General features: G+C 40.9%; 3 protein-coding genes across 4 annotated transcripts in view; 2 read left to right on the plus strand and 1 right to left on the minus strand.

Moving 5' to 3' along the window:
* Positions 1-343: 343 nt before the first annotated feature.
* styx (serine/threonine/tyrosine interacting protein) lies at positions 344-4,759 on the plus strand. Its single transcript, XM_076722798.1, has 11 exons — positions 344-545; positions 915-947; positions 1,519-1,572; positions 1,658-1,755; positions 1,907-1,967; positions 2,079-2,115; positions 2,201-2,240; positions 2,397-2,447; positions 2,751-2,823; positions 3,497-3,590; positions 4,175-4,759. Exons 1-11 carry the CDS (start codon positions 486-488, stop codon positions 4,246-4,248), a joined length of 675 nt encoding a protein of 224 aa, XP_076578913.1. The 5' UTR covers positions 344-485; the 3' UTR covers positions 4,249-4,759.
* A 596-nt stretch (positions 4,760-5,355) lies between these two features.
* Positions 5,356-9,067, minus strand: gnpnat1 (glucosamine-phosphate N-acetyltransferase 1). 2 transcript variants are annotated; one of them, XM_076722915.1, is made up of 6 exons: positions 8,888-9,067; positions 7,679-7,840; positions 7,423-7,485; positions 7,001-7,128; positions 6,675-6,736; positions 5,356-6,553 (listed from the first exon to the last, which is right to left on the minus strand). In XM_076722915.1, exons 2-6 carry the CDS (start codon positions 7,830-7,832, stop codon positions 6,406-6,408), a joined length of 555 nt encoding a protein of 184 aa, XP_076579030.1. In that variant the 5' UTR covers positions 7,833-7,840; positions 8,888-9,067; the 3' UTR covers positions 5,356-6,405. The 2 variants fall into 2 exon arrangements, with proteins under 2 accessions (XP_076579030.1, XP_076579055.1); XM_076722940.1 differs by having other exon boundaries at positions 7,679-7,843; positions 8,888-8,997.
* A 2,501-nt stretch (positions 9,068-11,568) lies between these two features.
* smyd3 (SET and MYND domain containing 3) overlaps positions 11,569-16,752 on the plus strand; it is a 70,078-nt gene continuing 64,894 nt past the window's right edge. The window contains exon 1 of the mRNA XM_076722998.1: positions 11,569-11,771. Coding sequence (XP_076579113.1) covers positions 11,611-11,771 — 161 coding nt within the window. The 5' untranslated portion in view covers positions 11,569-11,610. The remainder of the gene's footprint in view (positions 11,772-16,752) is intronic.

Consider the following 16,752-nt stretch of genomic DNA (forward strand, 5'->3'; position numbering starts at 1 on the left):
TACTATTACTACTACTACTACTACTATTCTTCAGCTTCTGCCCCTGCGTCTACTTCAGCTTCTGCCCCTGCCTCTACTTCTGCTTCGCCGACTTCTTCGGCTTCTTCTTCGTCTGGTATTACGCCAAACAGCTTTCGAGTGCATTACCGCCCCCCACTGATCTGTGTATGGACTCCATGGTTTTAAGGAAGGGAGCGCTATCCAATCACAACAGCTACAGGGCGGATCTTTTATCCGACCCCGCCTCGTTCCGAGGACCCCCTCCAATCGACCGCGAGACGTCGCCGTTGCTTCCCTTTCCTTCTTTCCACGAGCCTGTTTGCCATCTGCCGCGCGGTCACGTGACACATCTGTCAGGGGACAGCATGGCGGACATGCATGTGGAGCCTCAAAACAAATTGTATCGATTGTCCAGCTAACCCCGCCGCGAGAAACATCGATACCGCGCGCAGAGTCGGGCCGGCGGTGCCCGAACACACAGCAGAATGGACGAGGACAACAAACTTCAGTTCCCGTCCCTGCCCGCGACCAAGGAGGACCTTCTGGTGAGTGCACAGCAGCCTGCGTTAGCCGACATATCTGCTGTGTCTGTCTGGCTAATCTGAGCTAACCTCCACTCCTGCCTGATCGTCTGGCAGTTAAAATATGCACTCGGCAGGAAAGTGTGTTTGTCTTGGGCGTTACACGTGAATGTGGATGTGGGAAACAGCCTCGTGTGTTTCTATGGACACGTTTGTGTCAACTACCGTCACTGTTCACTGAGCCAACAGTGAGTGGCCAAATCTCCAAGCGTTAGCCACGTATGTACACAAAGTAAACTATTGTGTGGTGGCTGAAATACCTCGAGTAGCTGTCACATCAACAAGGCAGCGTCCCTCAGCCTCTAACATAGCTTTTAAATTCCTCCTTTACAGGACTGGGCTTATCCAATGAGACGAGAAATGCAGGTATGTACAATGCATGTGCAGTGGGAAGAATAATCCTGTTTTTGTATTTAGCACGGCATGATTTCCTCCACATTTGAGTATGTGGAATACAAGTTGAAAGTATACCCAATGTCACAAATCTCGACCAACAAAAACCTAATGCAATACTGTGCAAACGTGTATACAAATACGAGTTATCCGTTTGCAGGAGGCGATATTTCAATATCTGCCTACAACCTATTATGATGATATGGCCATATCATGTTATTCTTTGCTGTTCTCCAAACTAGTGATCAACAAAAAGAGTTGCTGAAGGTGTTTGATCTAAAGCACCAGATATTTACAGGCTCACATTCCACATACTGATTGTCAAATTAGTTGTTAGAATATTAGAATATATATACTGGCTGTGAGACCTTTGATACAGCTCCGTCTGTTGTAGAAAATCAGATGCTGTAATGCAGAATGCATGCACATGTATGAGTAGACAGCATGTTTGTGAAGAGGCTGAGTGTCTCATCCAGAGTGAATTAACGTGCCTTCATTCATTTCAACATAAACATAAACTGTACTGCTCTGTCTTTACTTTCAGGAGATATTACCGGGGCTGTTTTTAGGTCCCTATTCTGCTGCAATGAAGAGCAAGGTAATTTTGCCCAAATGTATCCACTGGCCCTTGCAGACATCATATTTTTGCAGCTCGTATAACTCTTGTCTTTCTGTCTGTCTAGCTGCCAATTCTAGAGACACAGGGCATAACGCATATTGTGTGTGTCCGCCAAGACATTGAAGCCAATTTTATCAAACCTAATTTCCCTCATACATTTAGGTAAGTAAGAACTCACAAGATCTGTGTGCTCTGCTGTCAGTATTTCACGTGGACCGCGAACTGCACGTTTGTGGAAATGTTGAAAACGCGTGTTATTTGATCGAGAGCTTTCTGGCTGACCCACAAACTACATGTTGTTTTGTCTTTGCAGATACCTTGTGTTAGATATTGCTGACAATCCAGTGGAAAATATAATACGATTTTTCCCTTCAGTGAGTTACAAAGTGGGCTTTTTCCTTCCTTCTTGGCAAGCTTTTCAGTGACCGAAAGGTGTTGCATTTGCATTATGTCTGATGCTCTGTATTTTCTTTTCCTCTTGACAGACTAAAGAATTTATTGATAGCTGCTTAGCAACAGGAGGTAAGGACGCGTGCATTTTCTATTCTTCATACTCAAGTAGAAAGAAAACATCTTTTATCTGAAGGCTTTTTTCTTACTCTTTCAGGAAAGGTACTGGTTCATGGTAATGCAGGGATATCAAGAAGGTTTGTTTGGGTTTTTTTTTTGATGATGGATGATGATGATGATTTCACTTCATGCATTGTGTTTCTTATGCACTGAATTTTCCATCACATATAACTGCTAAAGTTTTATAAATATCCTCTAATATCGTAGAACTGTGTCTCTGTTTACTCCTTCAGTGCTGCCTTAGTGATTGCATACCTTATGGAAACATTTGGGATGAAGTACAGGTGATTTTTTTTTTTCTTTCCAAAATTACAGCTTTGTATTAAACACAGTAGAACAGAAGTCTGTTTGTGACAATCATGTATGCCATTGCCTCACATACGTCTCCAGTTTTGTTCATGTCTACTGAAAACATACATGTTGAAAACTGCATCACATAAACCGTATGATAGCATGCAGATCTTGTAAAAGAACATACTGCAGCGTAATTGTTAGAATATAAAATGCTGCGACGAATACAAGCTTGCTTATTTATTTATTTTCATATTTGCATCAGCTAAATTGATAACAGGCTGTTCATTCTGCAGGGATGCATTCAGCCACGTCCAGGAGAGGAGGTTCTGCATCAACCCCAATGTGGGCTTTGTGCACCAGCTACAGGTCAGTCTTCACTCTGAGACACAGCACGTCAAATTCTGATGAATATCATGACAGTCCAATCAACAAGGGAACATGTACAGCTCACTCCTTATTACTATAAATACACGTGCTACTAACCTGTTAGTCAACAAAACATACTGCCTCCAGCTCCTTGCCTCTAAAAGGCTAAGGCGTGTCTGGATTAATGTTTGCAGCGAAATGATTCAGCATCTAGAGCTGGAGTGATGTGAATGATGAGTATCACAGCAGAGCAGAAGAATGTTTGCATTGCATGATTGTCCTGAAACAGGCTCATTCAGGTGACCTGTTATCTAACAGCGTGTGTTCTCATTCTTAGTGATCCACTTCTGGTTTGACTCTGCAGAAATTGTTTCCCTATCTCAAGCATGCCTGCACATCCCTGCAGTCTTCTTTTAGCCAGCCGCATTATTGATATCTGACTTGCAAGTAACATTAGGATGAGTTGTCTCTTTTGAGTAGTATAAATCATGACATGATATTGGCCATGACACATAGATTGGGGGTTTTCTTTGTGGTTGAGCATTTTTGTTTTGTGTCTGCAACTGCGGTGATGACAACTGTTCAGCATTGAATGCACTGTGATCGCACAGCCTTCATACTGACGTTAGCTGCTAAACTCTTGCACCTTTAACAATGAGTGTTTGTTTCCTAGGAATACGAAGCGATCTACCTAGCCAGGTTGACCATTAAAATGATGTCACCCATGCAGTTGGGCAGGTCCTTCTCCTTACAAGCTGGGATGCCAGGTTTGTACATACTGTACCCAGTCCTGCTGAGTCACACTGGTGTCCTCGGATTGAAACACCATCAGTGAAACACAGAGCCTTGTGTTTCTAAGCCACGTCTTATTGCAGAAAAGCATTCAACACAAAGCTGAGTGGCCTCGTGTTGTTTGGGAATGGTGTCGCATCAGTGATGGGGTGTGCACGTTTGTTAAAAGCAACTCTCAATGCTGATAGTTTTGCTTTGAGTCAGGCTCAGATTTTCCAGGAAATGAGCGACGGCTCCATGGATGATTTCATAGCTTCATCTTTTCTCAGTGTCACGAATGTTTCTAATTAAATGACTCAAATGGACGCTAACACGTAAATACTTGAAGCCCCTTAAAGCTACATGTCGATTCCCTGAATGGTGGTGACTTCACCCAGCACCGGTTGTGATGTGTTCAGGGTTTGAGGAGTTCTTTTACCCAGGAGGGCTTACAGGTATTAAACTGTCTGGTGATTGCACACTTTTTTTTTTAACTCAGCACACTGGGTTATGATGAAAGGGGAACTTGTTTGTGTTGGTGTGGGCAGTTATTGTTCTTCTTTGCACATTTCTTGAACAGGAAGCCTTAAACGCAGCCTGGAGGAAGATGAAGACTTCGGAGGAATGCAGGTCACAGCAGCACAGAATGGATGAGCTTTCTGATATTTAGCCGTGTGGCGCAGTGCACTCTTTTTTGGTTTCTTTTTTTTTTTTTTTTTTTTTTTTTTTTACATTTTTAATGGGATTAAAAATGTAAATATTGGAACTTTTTCTAAGGGGAAGGGACTCGGGCGGGAGCAGGACTACTCATGTTTGAGACATGGAGGACTGATGGGGATCGGGCATATTTGATAACCTTTTTTTCCTTGAGCTGTATGCACTGATGGGAGATTTTTTGCAGTTTTATAGTATTTAAAGCATTTTGCATTTGCAGCGGGACAGTATTGCAATAATGCACTTCCGATACTTGAATTTGTGTAGACGACCAGAATTGGGCTGTCGGCAAAAGGGAAAGTAGCCAGCACGTTGCCCAGTGGAGGACACGAGAAGAGGAATAGCTAATGCCTTTATTTTGGGAGTAGGCTTATAACTAATATCAGGCTTAACGTGAGATAGTAAGGAATGAAAAAATAACTCACTGCTTAATAAACAGAAGTCTGACTTACTCCTGTGGAGCTCTGTTTTTATATCATGATGAAGTACTGCACGTAGCAACAGTATTTGGTTCATAAATATTAATGAAAAACTATGCTTTACTTATGCTAAATTCTCTTGTCCTGTTCATTATTTTAACAGACCCTTCTGGAAACCGAGCTGTGTATGTCAGTAAGAATGAAAAAACAGCCACTTGTTCACTCTCTGAACAAACAGTATGATGAGCTTTGGGCACCGAGTGTGTCATCAGGCTGAAATCTGTAAGAATTAATTATTAGACAAATTTTAAATGACATGTATGGGAGTTAAGTTACATTAGAATTAATGTAAAAAAAAAAAAAATCTATATATGCAGTATATGGCTTCCACACCTGAAATTCTTCATTACAGTTTTGTGATGTACAGACACTACATGCTAAAAAAAAAAAAAAAAAGAAAATAAGAAAATGTTTGTTATAAATGTGAGGATACTCCCTCTCATGGCTTCCCATTTGTACAACAAAGCTTCAACAAATAAAGGATTGTTTTAATTAAAACATGAATCAGCTTTGTAGCACAAATTTCACTGACTCGTTTAATAAGTATAAATATGAGCAGGAAACATGGTAGATTGTAAAATATTTTATGACTATTCCGTATTTGGAAATAAATTACATTAAATATGTTCCCCTGTTTTCCAGAATAACACCATAATTACAAAACTTAAATAAGAGTTAATTTACAAAAGTCATTTTTATGCATTTCCCATCATCTATCAATCCTTATTGCAGCTGTGATGATATTTCAAATCTCGACCAAATACAAAACTTTAAGAACATCAGTTGATGTCTCACAACTGCCTCACAAAATGTAAACCCTTCTGTTCACTAGAAATATTACACATTATAACAGTCTTTACTGGGTAATAATGCATTGTGTCTTCAAACGTTCATTATGGTTATCCAGCAATGTTGCTGCCAAAGGAAGAAAAGCCTGCTGGGACAGAGAGCAAGTTGTACCAAAGAGCACAAATTAGACAAATACAACCCAAAATCTCAGAGAAGGAAGTTTCTCACCACATGTAAAGAGACAAAGTAAAGACTTTCTTTGGTGACTCGATCAATACAGAGCCCAGAGAGACCAAGTTTGAATCATGACATAAAATGATTCTTTCAACCGTACATTGTTTTGTAGTGAACTTGTGAGGCTGTTGCCTGTAGTAAATAATTATTACTGAGCTGTGTCAGACATATAAATTAATTTGAGACCATCTTGATTTGCAGAGCAAATGTACGTACCTACATCTGCACGATAGTCACAGATATATTTAGTATTTTCTGTGGGAGTACACAGCAAATTACTCATTAACAATGTTGTACAGTAACTCTTTCTTCAGACGGTGGGGGATGATGATGACAGGGCTCCACCCTTGTGAGGTAGCCATGGCTAGCAAAGGGACGGAGGATGATGTCGGACTGAGCAGAGGACTGTTTACTCGAGTGTGCTGAAATCAGGATGATCGGTCAGGAACGTCTTAGCTGTGTCACCACCACAAACTCATCCTTGGCCAGATCTCCTAATTAGTAAGACACTTTGTTAATGTTAAGTTTTGATGTCAACGGGTGTATAAAGGTGTAGTCCATGCTACAAAAAGGAGGTTTAGAGCTGCTGTTGTCCTCAGTCGAAGAATCGACACTGCATGTAAGTCTCATCTGAGGTGGTGTAGCCACACTTTTGGTAGAAAGCCACGTTTTGGGGCGAACATTCCAGCGTGATTTTATAGCAATTCAGTTTTTTGCTGAGAAGGATGAGAGTTGAAACTAGCCTATAAGGGAGAGAGAGAAAGAGAGAGAGCGGTCTGCTGAGATTTGTGCGATGGATACATAAATATTAAAAATAAGCCAAGACAAAATATCTTTGTGTCAAGCTCATACAGGTCTACTCACAGTTTGCCCAGCTGCTTCCCTCGGCACAGTTCACTGACTACCACCTCCTCCACCCGGCCCCTCTGCAAACAGAACGGAACAGAGAGGCGCTTCATTTCATACATCACATTTCAATCATTCAGTTTAACAAAAATGTTTACTTTGCAAATTTAATCTGCATGCTTTTTAAGGGAATATACAGGTAAATCTAACTTATTATTTTCAGTTTTTGATGCTGTGAACTAGGTTAATAATTACCACACAGTTTAAGCGATGTGTCTCTGAGAGGAAATACAGATGTATCCATTGTAAGAAATGCACAGCCTGCTTGCCGGGATGTAATTTACCTTAGCACAGGAGTGGATGAATTTGTGTTCTGTGATCAAAGTGGCGGTGGCAACAATCTGTCTCAGATTTATGTCCTCCACCACAATGACGTAGTAGTCTCCTGTCTTCTTCATATGCTCAAACTTTTCTGGAAGCCAACAGATGACATATGTATTTTTCTTTTTTTTTTGCCTTTATTGATATTTTATTACATTAGTTTGCATTTAAACTTTGTTTTCTATGATGAGGGTACTTTGCTTTCTCAAATTTGTGATCTGATGTATATAAAGACCACAGTTTTGACACGAAATCCGAGTTTAAAAACTTGGAATTACGTTGGGATTTAAAGTAAAACGTGTTACTGCTAAAACGTTCTGAACCAAATAATCAGAGTCTCAATTTTGTCTTACATATAAGCGGCATTATGCTGACTTGGACTTACTCGTGAACTGCTCTGGTGTGACATCGCCTGTCTGGGTGAGTTGAGATAAAACCTTGAAGAATCCTGGAGCACCAAAAAGAAAAAAAAAATGGTGAAAATATATGAGAGTATTCTCACTCCATCTCTCCTGATTTCTTCATTTCATTTCTATTAAGTTGCTGGTTACTTTTAAATTATGTGTCAAAATGTAGCCACCGCATTCATGCATTCATATTCCCTGGTCTGGGATCTGTCCTACAACCAGCCTCTTACTCACCCCTGTTGAAGTCTGCCATGCTCAGCGGCCTGAGCACCAGGCCGTCCCCTGGGCTGGACACGGAGATGGGGGGAGAGAAGGAGACAGTGTTGCTACTCCAGTCTAGCTCCTGAAGCAGGGAGGGCTCAAAAAGCGGAGTCTCGTCCAGCGGCATTCCACAATCTGCTTAGGACACACACAAACAGGTAAGTCCACTGACACATACACGCCCATAAATGTGTGGTTGCAAAATAGCGTTATGATGACACACTGAGGAGAAAAGCTTTTTCTAATCCATCCCAGATACTGTATCCACGCAATGAGTTAACAGGATCATGCTGACAATACGCCACGACTGAATATATGTTTGCTCTAAGTTACAGAACTTTGACCTGACAAATACTATTTCACTTGCTCAAAAGTTGACATTACTTCACTGCCATGCTCCAGCGGGTGACAAGTTGCCAATATTTAATGAGCACATCTATAAATTAGCGTTCACATCCTCTTACATTTCTCAATGAGGTTATACCATTATTCAGCATTAGGATTTTTTTTTTTTTTTTTTTTTTTTTTCTTCCAGGATATGGTCCAGGATATGTTATGAGAGGGGCCCATTCATACAGCAAGGCCAACAGGCAGCAGAGCTGTTAGTAGTGGCTTTGACGCCGAAGAGATTTTTGACTCTTGTTTCGGTGTTAGTTTTAACCAAATCAACCAGAGCTAACCTAAAGCTAAACGCGTCTTATCTTTGGTTTCCATAGCAGCAAAACACAATTACACTTTACTGATGTCAGCACTTCCATCACCACGTCACGCAAATAAGAATATGACTGTATTGGGTTTGCTGAGTGCCAAGACTGCAGAACATTTCCCCGCAGGAGCCTGTATTAGTTTCGCCGAAGTGCTCACGTTGATCAAACAACGTTAACCATTACACCTCCTCGGTATTTTGGCTAGCTAACGGAACGTTAGCAACGAATAACTGGTCTAATCACTGTCAAATCTACGTTAGCAAAGAACGTTAAGTAGCTGTAATGTCATGTACATCGTGTTACTTTTCTCGTGAGTCCTGCCAGACAGCTCACGCTACTATCCAACCCAGCTGGTGTCAGAGGTGTAACTTCACACTCCACATTAAACGTTAGCGTTACCTCTTTAAGGATCGCCTGCCATACTGTGCTACCAGTTAGCTAGCAAGCTAGCTAGCTAGCCTAACTACTTACTTACCAGTAAAAACGCACACAAGAAGAGGGGTTCCAGTTGAATTTCCAGACTGACGTACCGTGTAATGACGAACGGGGAAGTTGTACTAGTTTTGTATGAGGTTGGGCTACTACATTGAGATGGACAGCGTGGGTGCTTTAAATGGCTGTTTCCGGTTGGCACGAGCCCCTCTACATATTGTATGATGTGGCAATGAGATGCTGGGACTCATTTCTCCTGGGGGCGGCGCCTTACGTGGTGCGTAAGTTTGGTCGATGTGCGTTCACGTCAGCTCGTATTGGGTCGCTTCGTCACTTTTTGTATGATGGCAAGTTAGATGAAATGTAACCTGAAAAGATGTTTAATTACCTGATCTTTGCCGTAATCCAGAATTAAAATTACAAGGGAGCTCACGTCTGATTGTAAATTCAAACAGAATTATTTACTTACTTACTTACTTACTTACTTACTTACTTTTTGTGATCATCAATTTACGAAGGTACTTTAGATATTTGCTACTTATACTGCTGGTACGGCTGCAACCGTGACAAGACTTCCTTGCAAAGTATGTACAACTAAATAGTGCGAATAAATACCGACACTTACATGGATTAAATTAACAAAAAGCCAATTGACAGGTCTGTATCCGAATTTCATATCTTGCATCAATTGATACCCAACCCAAACAGGCTTAAGGCAGACTATATCAGTTTCCATGTACACAGGTGTGAGACTAAATCGTATATTCTGTATGCCTTCATACTTGACACGCATGAACTGATTGCATATTGTAGGCAATGTTTGTATTATTCAGTCTAGTTTACCTAATTTTCCAAGACAGGCTTGTCCATGTCTTGCCACTCTGTTTAACTTCTCATTTTCATCAAACCAAAATAACTGCATTTTTGTTTTGCATTTTTACAAAGGTGCACGCAGGTTATCACAATTAAGTAGCCTCCAATGAAACTCTACGCTAGCTAGTAAATGTCATCCAATATTTTTATGACACGATACGACATCATGTTAGCACGAATGGAGATTGCACATTACAAATGGTGACCTGCATGATTTGTACAAAAACATCCTTCATCGTGGGAAAACTCATGAACGTGCGCTCAGAGCAAGGGCTGAGACGTTCACGGAGCTCCCTGAGACGCGCATTGCCACGTCCTGTAAAACCACGCCCATAGGGCTGAAACAGCAGGTAGGGAGTCTCACCTGACAGGTGTGCCCATCACAGACGTGGCAGACGTCTCCAACCAGTTTGCTGGACACACAGCACCCCAGCAGCTCAGAGGAGTACACTAGCTCTCCTCTCTGGAGCCTGCCTGTCACCTGCAGACCTCTACTTATGATAAAACTGTATGAAAAGTTTGAGCAAGGATTACTTCAGCTGCTTTTGATAGTCAATATGGAGGAGATAAAATTGTAGAAGTATGAGTTAGTATATCAACCAATGAATAGTGTTAAGTGGCTGTATTTTCTGCTTTCCATAGTTTACTGTGATGTGTGTCTTTCAGAAACCTGCAGTATGGAAGCTCATTGATGGCTGTGTTGTGTTTTGTCTGACTTGGAGGCCTGACGCTGATGATGAGGGGCACATCCAGGATGAGGTGGTCCATTCCACCACCCCAGGCTCTTCAGAGAGTCTTCTAACACAGTGGATGCAGCAGCCTGTTGCTGAAGGAGCTGCTTAGCCACATCATATCCCACCAGAAATATAATCACCCTAAGACCACATTACAGTAACCCAGCATCAGCAAAAAGAAACAGGGTTGACTCTGAAAAGGTTTTGTCCATCTCCAGTCTTGCATTAAGATTTTTTTTTTTATTTTTTCTTTACCAAATTGTAGTTGCCCATGACAGATGTACAGTAATGTAATGGATGTATTACATGCACTTATTGAATTTATTTGATTTGAATTGATGTATGTTGAAGGTAAGCCCAGGCCAACACACACTCATCAATTAAACTAAAGGTAAAATAACAGGAACACATAGGCATTGTGTTTGTGCATGCTACTATATTATTTCTCTGTTTTGATACTCAGAGAAAATGAGCACCCCCAAAAGCTGAAGCTGGTTTTGGATGATATGTGATGAAAAGACATCTTTATTACCTGACCCAATTTACAACAATCAAACATCACTGCTTAAAGAAAAAATCTGGAAATCAATACAAATTCATATTCAAAAAGGTATAACATGAAATTCACATGTATATCCCCACATTCCAGTTGCCAGTTTATTAGGTACGCCTGTAGCTAAACCTTATGGAGTCTGATACAACATTATACAATAAATCCTAACTGCATGAAGGTTATCCAAATGACCACAGCTGAATATGCTATGTAATGATGATGAATACATTTGGGTAGGATTTTAAGAATGTTGATTTATGTGTGTGGAATTCGATATTATCAACTGAATCTTTTTTTTTTTTTTTTTTTTTTTTTTCAAGGTTTGCTACATTGTAAACACAAATACGAAAATTCACAATTATGCAAAAAGTATATAAATGGCAGCAATTGTTTCTTAATATGTGCTGATGCCCTTTCGATCTTTAATATGAATCATCTTAATTAATTAGTCATAGACAGAAATACAATGTACAAGATAGCAAAGAAATAGCAGGGAAAGTTCGTGAAGGTGGGATGGGTGGGTACGTGTTATGACGTCATGACGCACCGCTTGCGTCTGTTAACGGATGTAAACACTGCTATGCTCACGTGGAGGGAAATCAGACAATGGCACTGAAACTTGAACGTTTCGTCAGCCCGGGAAAGGGCAACGGTTTGCGGGCGACAGGCAAGCTCCGGAGGGGAGAGCTGGTGTACTCCGCCGAGCCGCTTGGCTGCTGTGTGTCCAACAAACTGGTCAGAGATGTCTGCCACCACTGCTTCACACGGTGAGACAGGCGGTCCTTCACGGTACTAGCATCCTGCTTTGAAAAGGAAAAGCTGCTCGACAGTTGTCTGTAGGCTACACTTACGGTCGGTGGTTTTCAGGCAGCACGGTGAATAAAGACATGTTTCTGGCTCACGTCACACCTCACGTCGTTTGATATTTTGGCGATTTTTTATGTGTACCATGCACAGTTGATGGTATGTGCGTGTTGGTGACTGTGTCTGCGTGCAGCTCAGGCGTTTATGCTTTTGAGTTGTTGGACTTCAAATGTTCATGAGTAGATTTAACTTTAGGTTCTTCAGCCGATTGGTCACTAGATGGCGCCATTGCTCTGTCGTGGTCTCAGAGGCGGTAAGAAGGCGAACGTTGCTGTGTGCAGATAGGTTTGTATTTGAAACTGTTAAAAAGAGCAGTTAAAACAGTAAAGTCTCTTTATCAATATGATGATTTCACACAACAATCTGCAGACCTTACTGTGATCAGTTTCTTCTGCACAGACACGGATGGCAGGCTTATTGTGGGAAAAGTAGCTCTCAGTGAAACTGGATGTAATCAGCATTAAAATAAAATGCAGCTCTGTCTGATTTTTATATTGATTGGGTGGGTGCAAAGCCAAAACTACGAAGTCCACTGTGTGGCTGTTGGAGTTTGGTAATATGATTCATTTTAATGTTGCTTTGGTACCATGCTGTAAACCTGAGGAATACAGTGCACAGTGCACACAGAGTGGAATGAACACAAAGCTAATGGGGACCCTGAACCAGAAGCACCATGAAGATGTAAATTTGTGTGCGTAAGAGATTTTGCCATACTTCTTACATCATCCTAGTGTTTTATCATTTGAACATCTCTGCTTATATTAAGCATCTTTTTTTGGATTTTGATGTGATTTTTCACATATTTTTCATATAATGACAGTGTGATAAATTGTCAGATATTTATTTTGTTGGATTACCCAGACATTTCTCTCTGGTTATTTGATCTATAAACAGTTTAATTGGCTTTCAAGAAAGTTTACTATATCATAATACTGATTTAATATGAAATTGAGTCATTAGTAATATTAAATCATGATTATTTTATCATCTGCTCCTATATAGACATTCTGAATGTTGCAGAGATGGAGATTGTATCCGTCATCTGGCTTGATGTAATGATTCGTCCTCTGTTTCATCACATTTCCTTGTGATATTTGTCCAGCTGGATGCTTAATGGCAGCACTGCTGCTTTCTCTGCTGTAGCCAAACCCACTTCATCAAGCTAAACAGATGTATGTGGATTTAATGAGACAGAGAGACAAGTTCCAGTGTGGTGGTGTATGTGCTGATTTCTGGTGCAGGCACAGCAAGGTGAATGAAGGGTAAATTACTGTGGGCTATAAGCGGTATGTAGATGAGCCTCAGTAGCAAATGGAAGATGATTAATGACAGCAGTTAATGCAGATAACCTCTGCAAGAATATAAAGATGTAGCTTGTGTCCAGTTTTGATTTTCACATGAAGGTAAGATTTATTAGAGAGCATCATCAGTTCAGCAGCCACTGCACACTCTTTAATGTCTTCGCTTACTCCATTTGAAAGGATTATCCTTTCACTTCTTACACTGTGTGCAGTCTGGTGTGTCTTGTGTAAACCCTGCAAAAATACAAGCTCAAACATTTAGACATATGCAGTGCAGTATCTGATGCAGCACACCCTCAGAGGTCTGTATTATCAGGTATCTTTCCTTTGGTGAAAATGGTCAGATTCTTAGGAGGTCAATATACTTTCATGTTGGACTCTGACTCAGGGTTGTCGAGAATTTGGAAGGTTGTGCAGATAGATGCCCCGTGATCTGCACACAAGAGACATGAGAGAAACAAGAAATTAAAGATAACAGATGTTTGCTGAGATGGAGTGAAGGTGTGGACACTGAAACATGAAGAAAGCAGAGCAAAATAAGAAAGCAAAAGCAAAGAAAGACAGCAGAAAGATTGACAGACAAACAGTAATAAGGAGAAAAAATCCTATTTACTGCTTATTAATTCTGAGTAAGAAAGTTGTCGCTTTATAATTGCTTGTAAATATCCAATATGCTCTAGCTAGTTAATGGTGGCTATGTGTACGGCTATGTAATATAAAATGTGACCAGATAATGCAAATAATTGATTCTGTAGTTATTTACCACTGCAGCACTGGGCTGAATATTGGCGGAAAGATTCAGAAGCAAATATGATTTTGTGAACAGCTTTATCTTTGCATACGTTGCCTGTGTGTGTTGTGCATATACATTGTGCTGGAGTGTTTTGTGTGCTGGCTAAATAAAAAACTGGCACACATACTGCACACTCCTCATATTTAGCAAGCAGTTCAGCATCCAGAACTGTAAGGTCCATATGGTCCTTTATAGCTATACGAAGACTGATCCCTTCGTTGGTTTCGATTACATCACTGCCCCAGTGGGCAAACAGCATTTCTCTGCTTCCAAAGGGCAGTTTGTAGTTATTAAACAGTGTCTCCACTCTGTAATCAGTTCATATAGTTCTCAAGAACATCCACTTTATCCACCGATAATGAAGTTAATAAGTATTTACCCTCAACTGTCCAAATACCCCTGAGAAAGATGTTTCATGCTCAGCTGCTTTGTGGACATCAGTAGAGGACTGCTGCTATGAGAATGTGGGCTTAGTCATTTTGTCTGGCTAAAGAACAGCTAACAAATCCCCTGCAGGGATGTAAATGCGGAGAATTGCCGCTACATGAAATAACAGCAGGACAGGATTGATTATTTTACATAATTCAAATTCATTCCTCCAGCTGCTCTTTTCACAGACTGTCAGTCATTTAAAACTGGAGTGTGAGGCAAGATGAACATCCCATACTGGAACAATAGCAAGTTGCTAGGAATAATATGGAGATGTCCATTGTTTCTACTGATAATTCCACATCCCAAAAAACAAGTTGTTGTTTGGTTGTTGTGTATGCATCTGACTCAAAGTATAAATATTTTTTTCAGGACATTTCAGGCCACATGGCTCTGGGATGGCAGTTCTGCTCTGTCAATCTTCTGTCGGTCCATCTGGCATATCTCAACAAATATTGTATGGATTGCCTTGAAATTTTCTGTAGACATCAATGATGCCCAGTGGATGACTCCTACTGACATTACTGTTGGATGCGCAACAGACACATTCAAGCCCGCTTAGGATGAATTCGAATCCCTCTGGTGATCACCTGACTTCCATCATGTGCTATTATGAGGAAAAAAATCTGATATGCACAGTCCTTTATTTAATGAGTGAGTACCAGCAAAACTACTGACATACCCATCAGCTTCAGCTGTACTTTGTGTCTGTTGCTGATTAACCAGTGTAAGCATGCTAACATGCTAAACTAAGGTAGTGAACATTGTATCTGCTCAGCATCCTCACATGGCCACTTGAAGCCATGTTCCTCACATAGTCTCACCGTGTCAGTGTGTGCTATTATACTAGCTTATTAGCTAGTAGCTCACCCGCTACAAAACTTGCCTGCGTAACACTGTGTCTGGCAGAATATGTTCTATTGAAAGCTGCCTGTTGGGAACCCAAAACATTTGTCCTCACAACTCATCCAGTTTAGCACGTTTCAAACTGTAGTGACGCTTGAGATCGGCCTTCTTCATCACTGAGTGCGTCCCCACAAACTAACTTCGGTGCACTGGCTTGCCTTTTACTTTACAAAAATAATCATTTGTCCTTTGTCTGCATCTACTTTTGATCTTGACAGTCATCATCATACAAATTTTTTTGTATTCACAAATTGCCCAGGGGATCCCCCACCCATCCCTGAGCAAGAGCTTTATTGAACTGGTCAGCCATGGTTGTTCTGAGCGGAAGTTTGCTAAGCCCCTGTGTCATTTGTCTTAACGATGTATTCGCCTTTACAACTACCAAAAGATGGCAGGGTGATTCCACAAGATGTCTAATGCTGCTGAAGCTGAGAAAAAGACGCTCATAATCCTGCTTTGTTATTTACTGTCCACATATCTCTAGCTTAAGATATGCACACACACATACATACACACATACACACACACCCACACACAGAGTTTTAGCACTGCTGGCTACAAGCCATTAAAATTATAACCTGACATTTTTTCAATATCTCAAAAAACATATTCACCCTCTCACACAGGAAGATAGAGTTTTAACAAAAGAAATCAATAATAAATTAGAGTGTTTGTGCCTCCACTGAATTCCATTATTTTTCTACGTGCCTGTGTTAATGAGAGGGTGTGTGTGTGTGTGTGTGTGTGTGTGTGTGTGTGTGTGTGTGTGTGTGTGTATGTGTCTTGGTGTGCGTATGTGTCTTGGTGTGCGATAAGACTGAGTCCAAGTTGTGTTGAGTGTAATTATGTTTTTGAGATACTGAGTAAGTGTCATGGCGTCATCTGCTTGGCTTGTGGCCGACGCTCATCAACCTGAGTGTCAGAACGTCTGTTGCTTTCATTCTTCTTTTATTGATTTGATATCAGTGAGAGATCTGTAAGTTGTCTTGGTGTCACATAAACAGTTATAGAACATAGGTCTTGTACACATGCTCATGCAAACACACACACGCGCACACACACACACAAACACACACATACGCCCACATGCTCAAGGCAGAGATTGGTCTAAGAGATGTGAGGTGTGTTTTCCTGTTTTCACTAAAACACATTTAGTCTCACAGCATGACTGAGTGTAGTTGAAGAGTGTGTGTGTGTGTGTGTGTGTGTGTATTTGTGTGCCTCTATCTCATTGCAGGAACAACAGAGAGATGTACTGTATGTCTGAGTGAACGTCTGTGTGTGTGTGTGTGTGTGTGTGTGTGTGTGTGTGTGTGTGCAGGAAATGAGCAGGTGGGGGGCATCAAAGCTGAAGTCAATTACAGGCCTTGAAGGCTGTATGCAAGTAATGAGTGATAAATGCTGAGAGAACATACTCACTTCATACACACACACATCTCAGCAGGATTCAAATTG

The sequence above is a fragment of the Chaetodon auriga genome, chromosome 1 (genome assembly GCF_051107435.1).
Source record: "Chaetodon auriga isolate fChaAug3 chromosome 1, fChaAug3.hap1, whole genome shotgun sequence".
In the NCBI taxonomy this organism is placed as follows: domain Eukaryota; kingdom Metazoa; phylum Chordata; class Actinopteri; order Chaetodontiformes; family Chaetodontidae; genus Chaetodon; species Chaetodon auriga.

Excerpts from the sequence above, each read along its gene's own strand:
- styx (XM_076722798.1), top strand. The coding sequence starts at position 486 with ATGGACGAGGACAACAAACTTCAGTTCCCGTCCCTGCCCGCGACCAAG. Across the intron at positions 546-914 it reads CGACCAAGGAGGACCTTCTG|GACTGGGCTTATCCAATGAG; the intron begins GTGAGTGCACAG and ends CCTCCTTTACAG. Across the intron at positions 1,756-1,906 it reads AATTTCCCTCATACATTTAG|ATACCTTGTGTTAGATATTG; the intron begins GTAAGTAAGAAC and ends TTGTCTTTGCAG.
- gnpnat1 (XM_076722915.1), bottom strand. The coding sequence starts at position 7,832 with ATGCCGCTGGACGAGACTCCGCTTTTTGAGCCCTCCCTGCTTCAGGAG. Across the intron at positions 7,486-7,678 it reads CATGGCAGACTTCAACAGGG|GATTCTTCAAGGTTTTATCT; the intron begins GTGAGTAAGAGG and ends TTGGTGCTCCAG. Across the intron at positions 6,737-7,000 it reads TCATCCACTCCTGTGCTAAG|AGGGGCCGGGTGGAGGAGGT; the intron begins GTAAATTACATC and ends TTCTGTTTGCAG.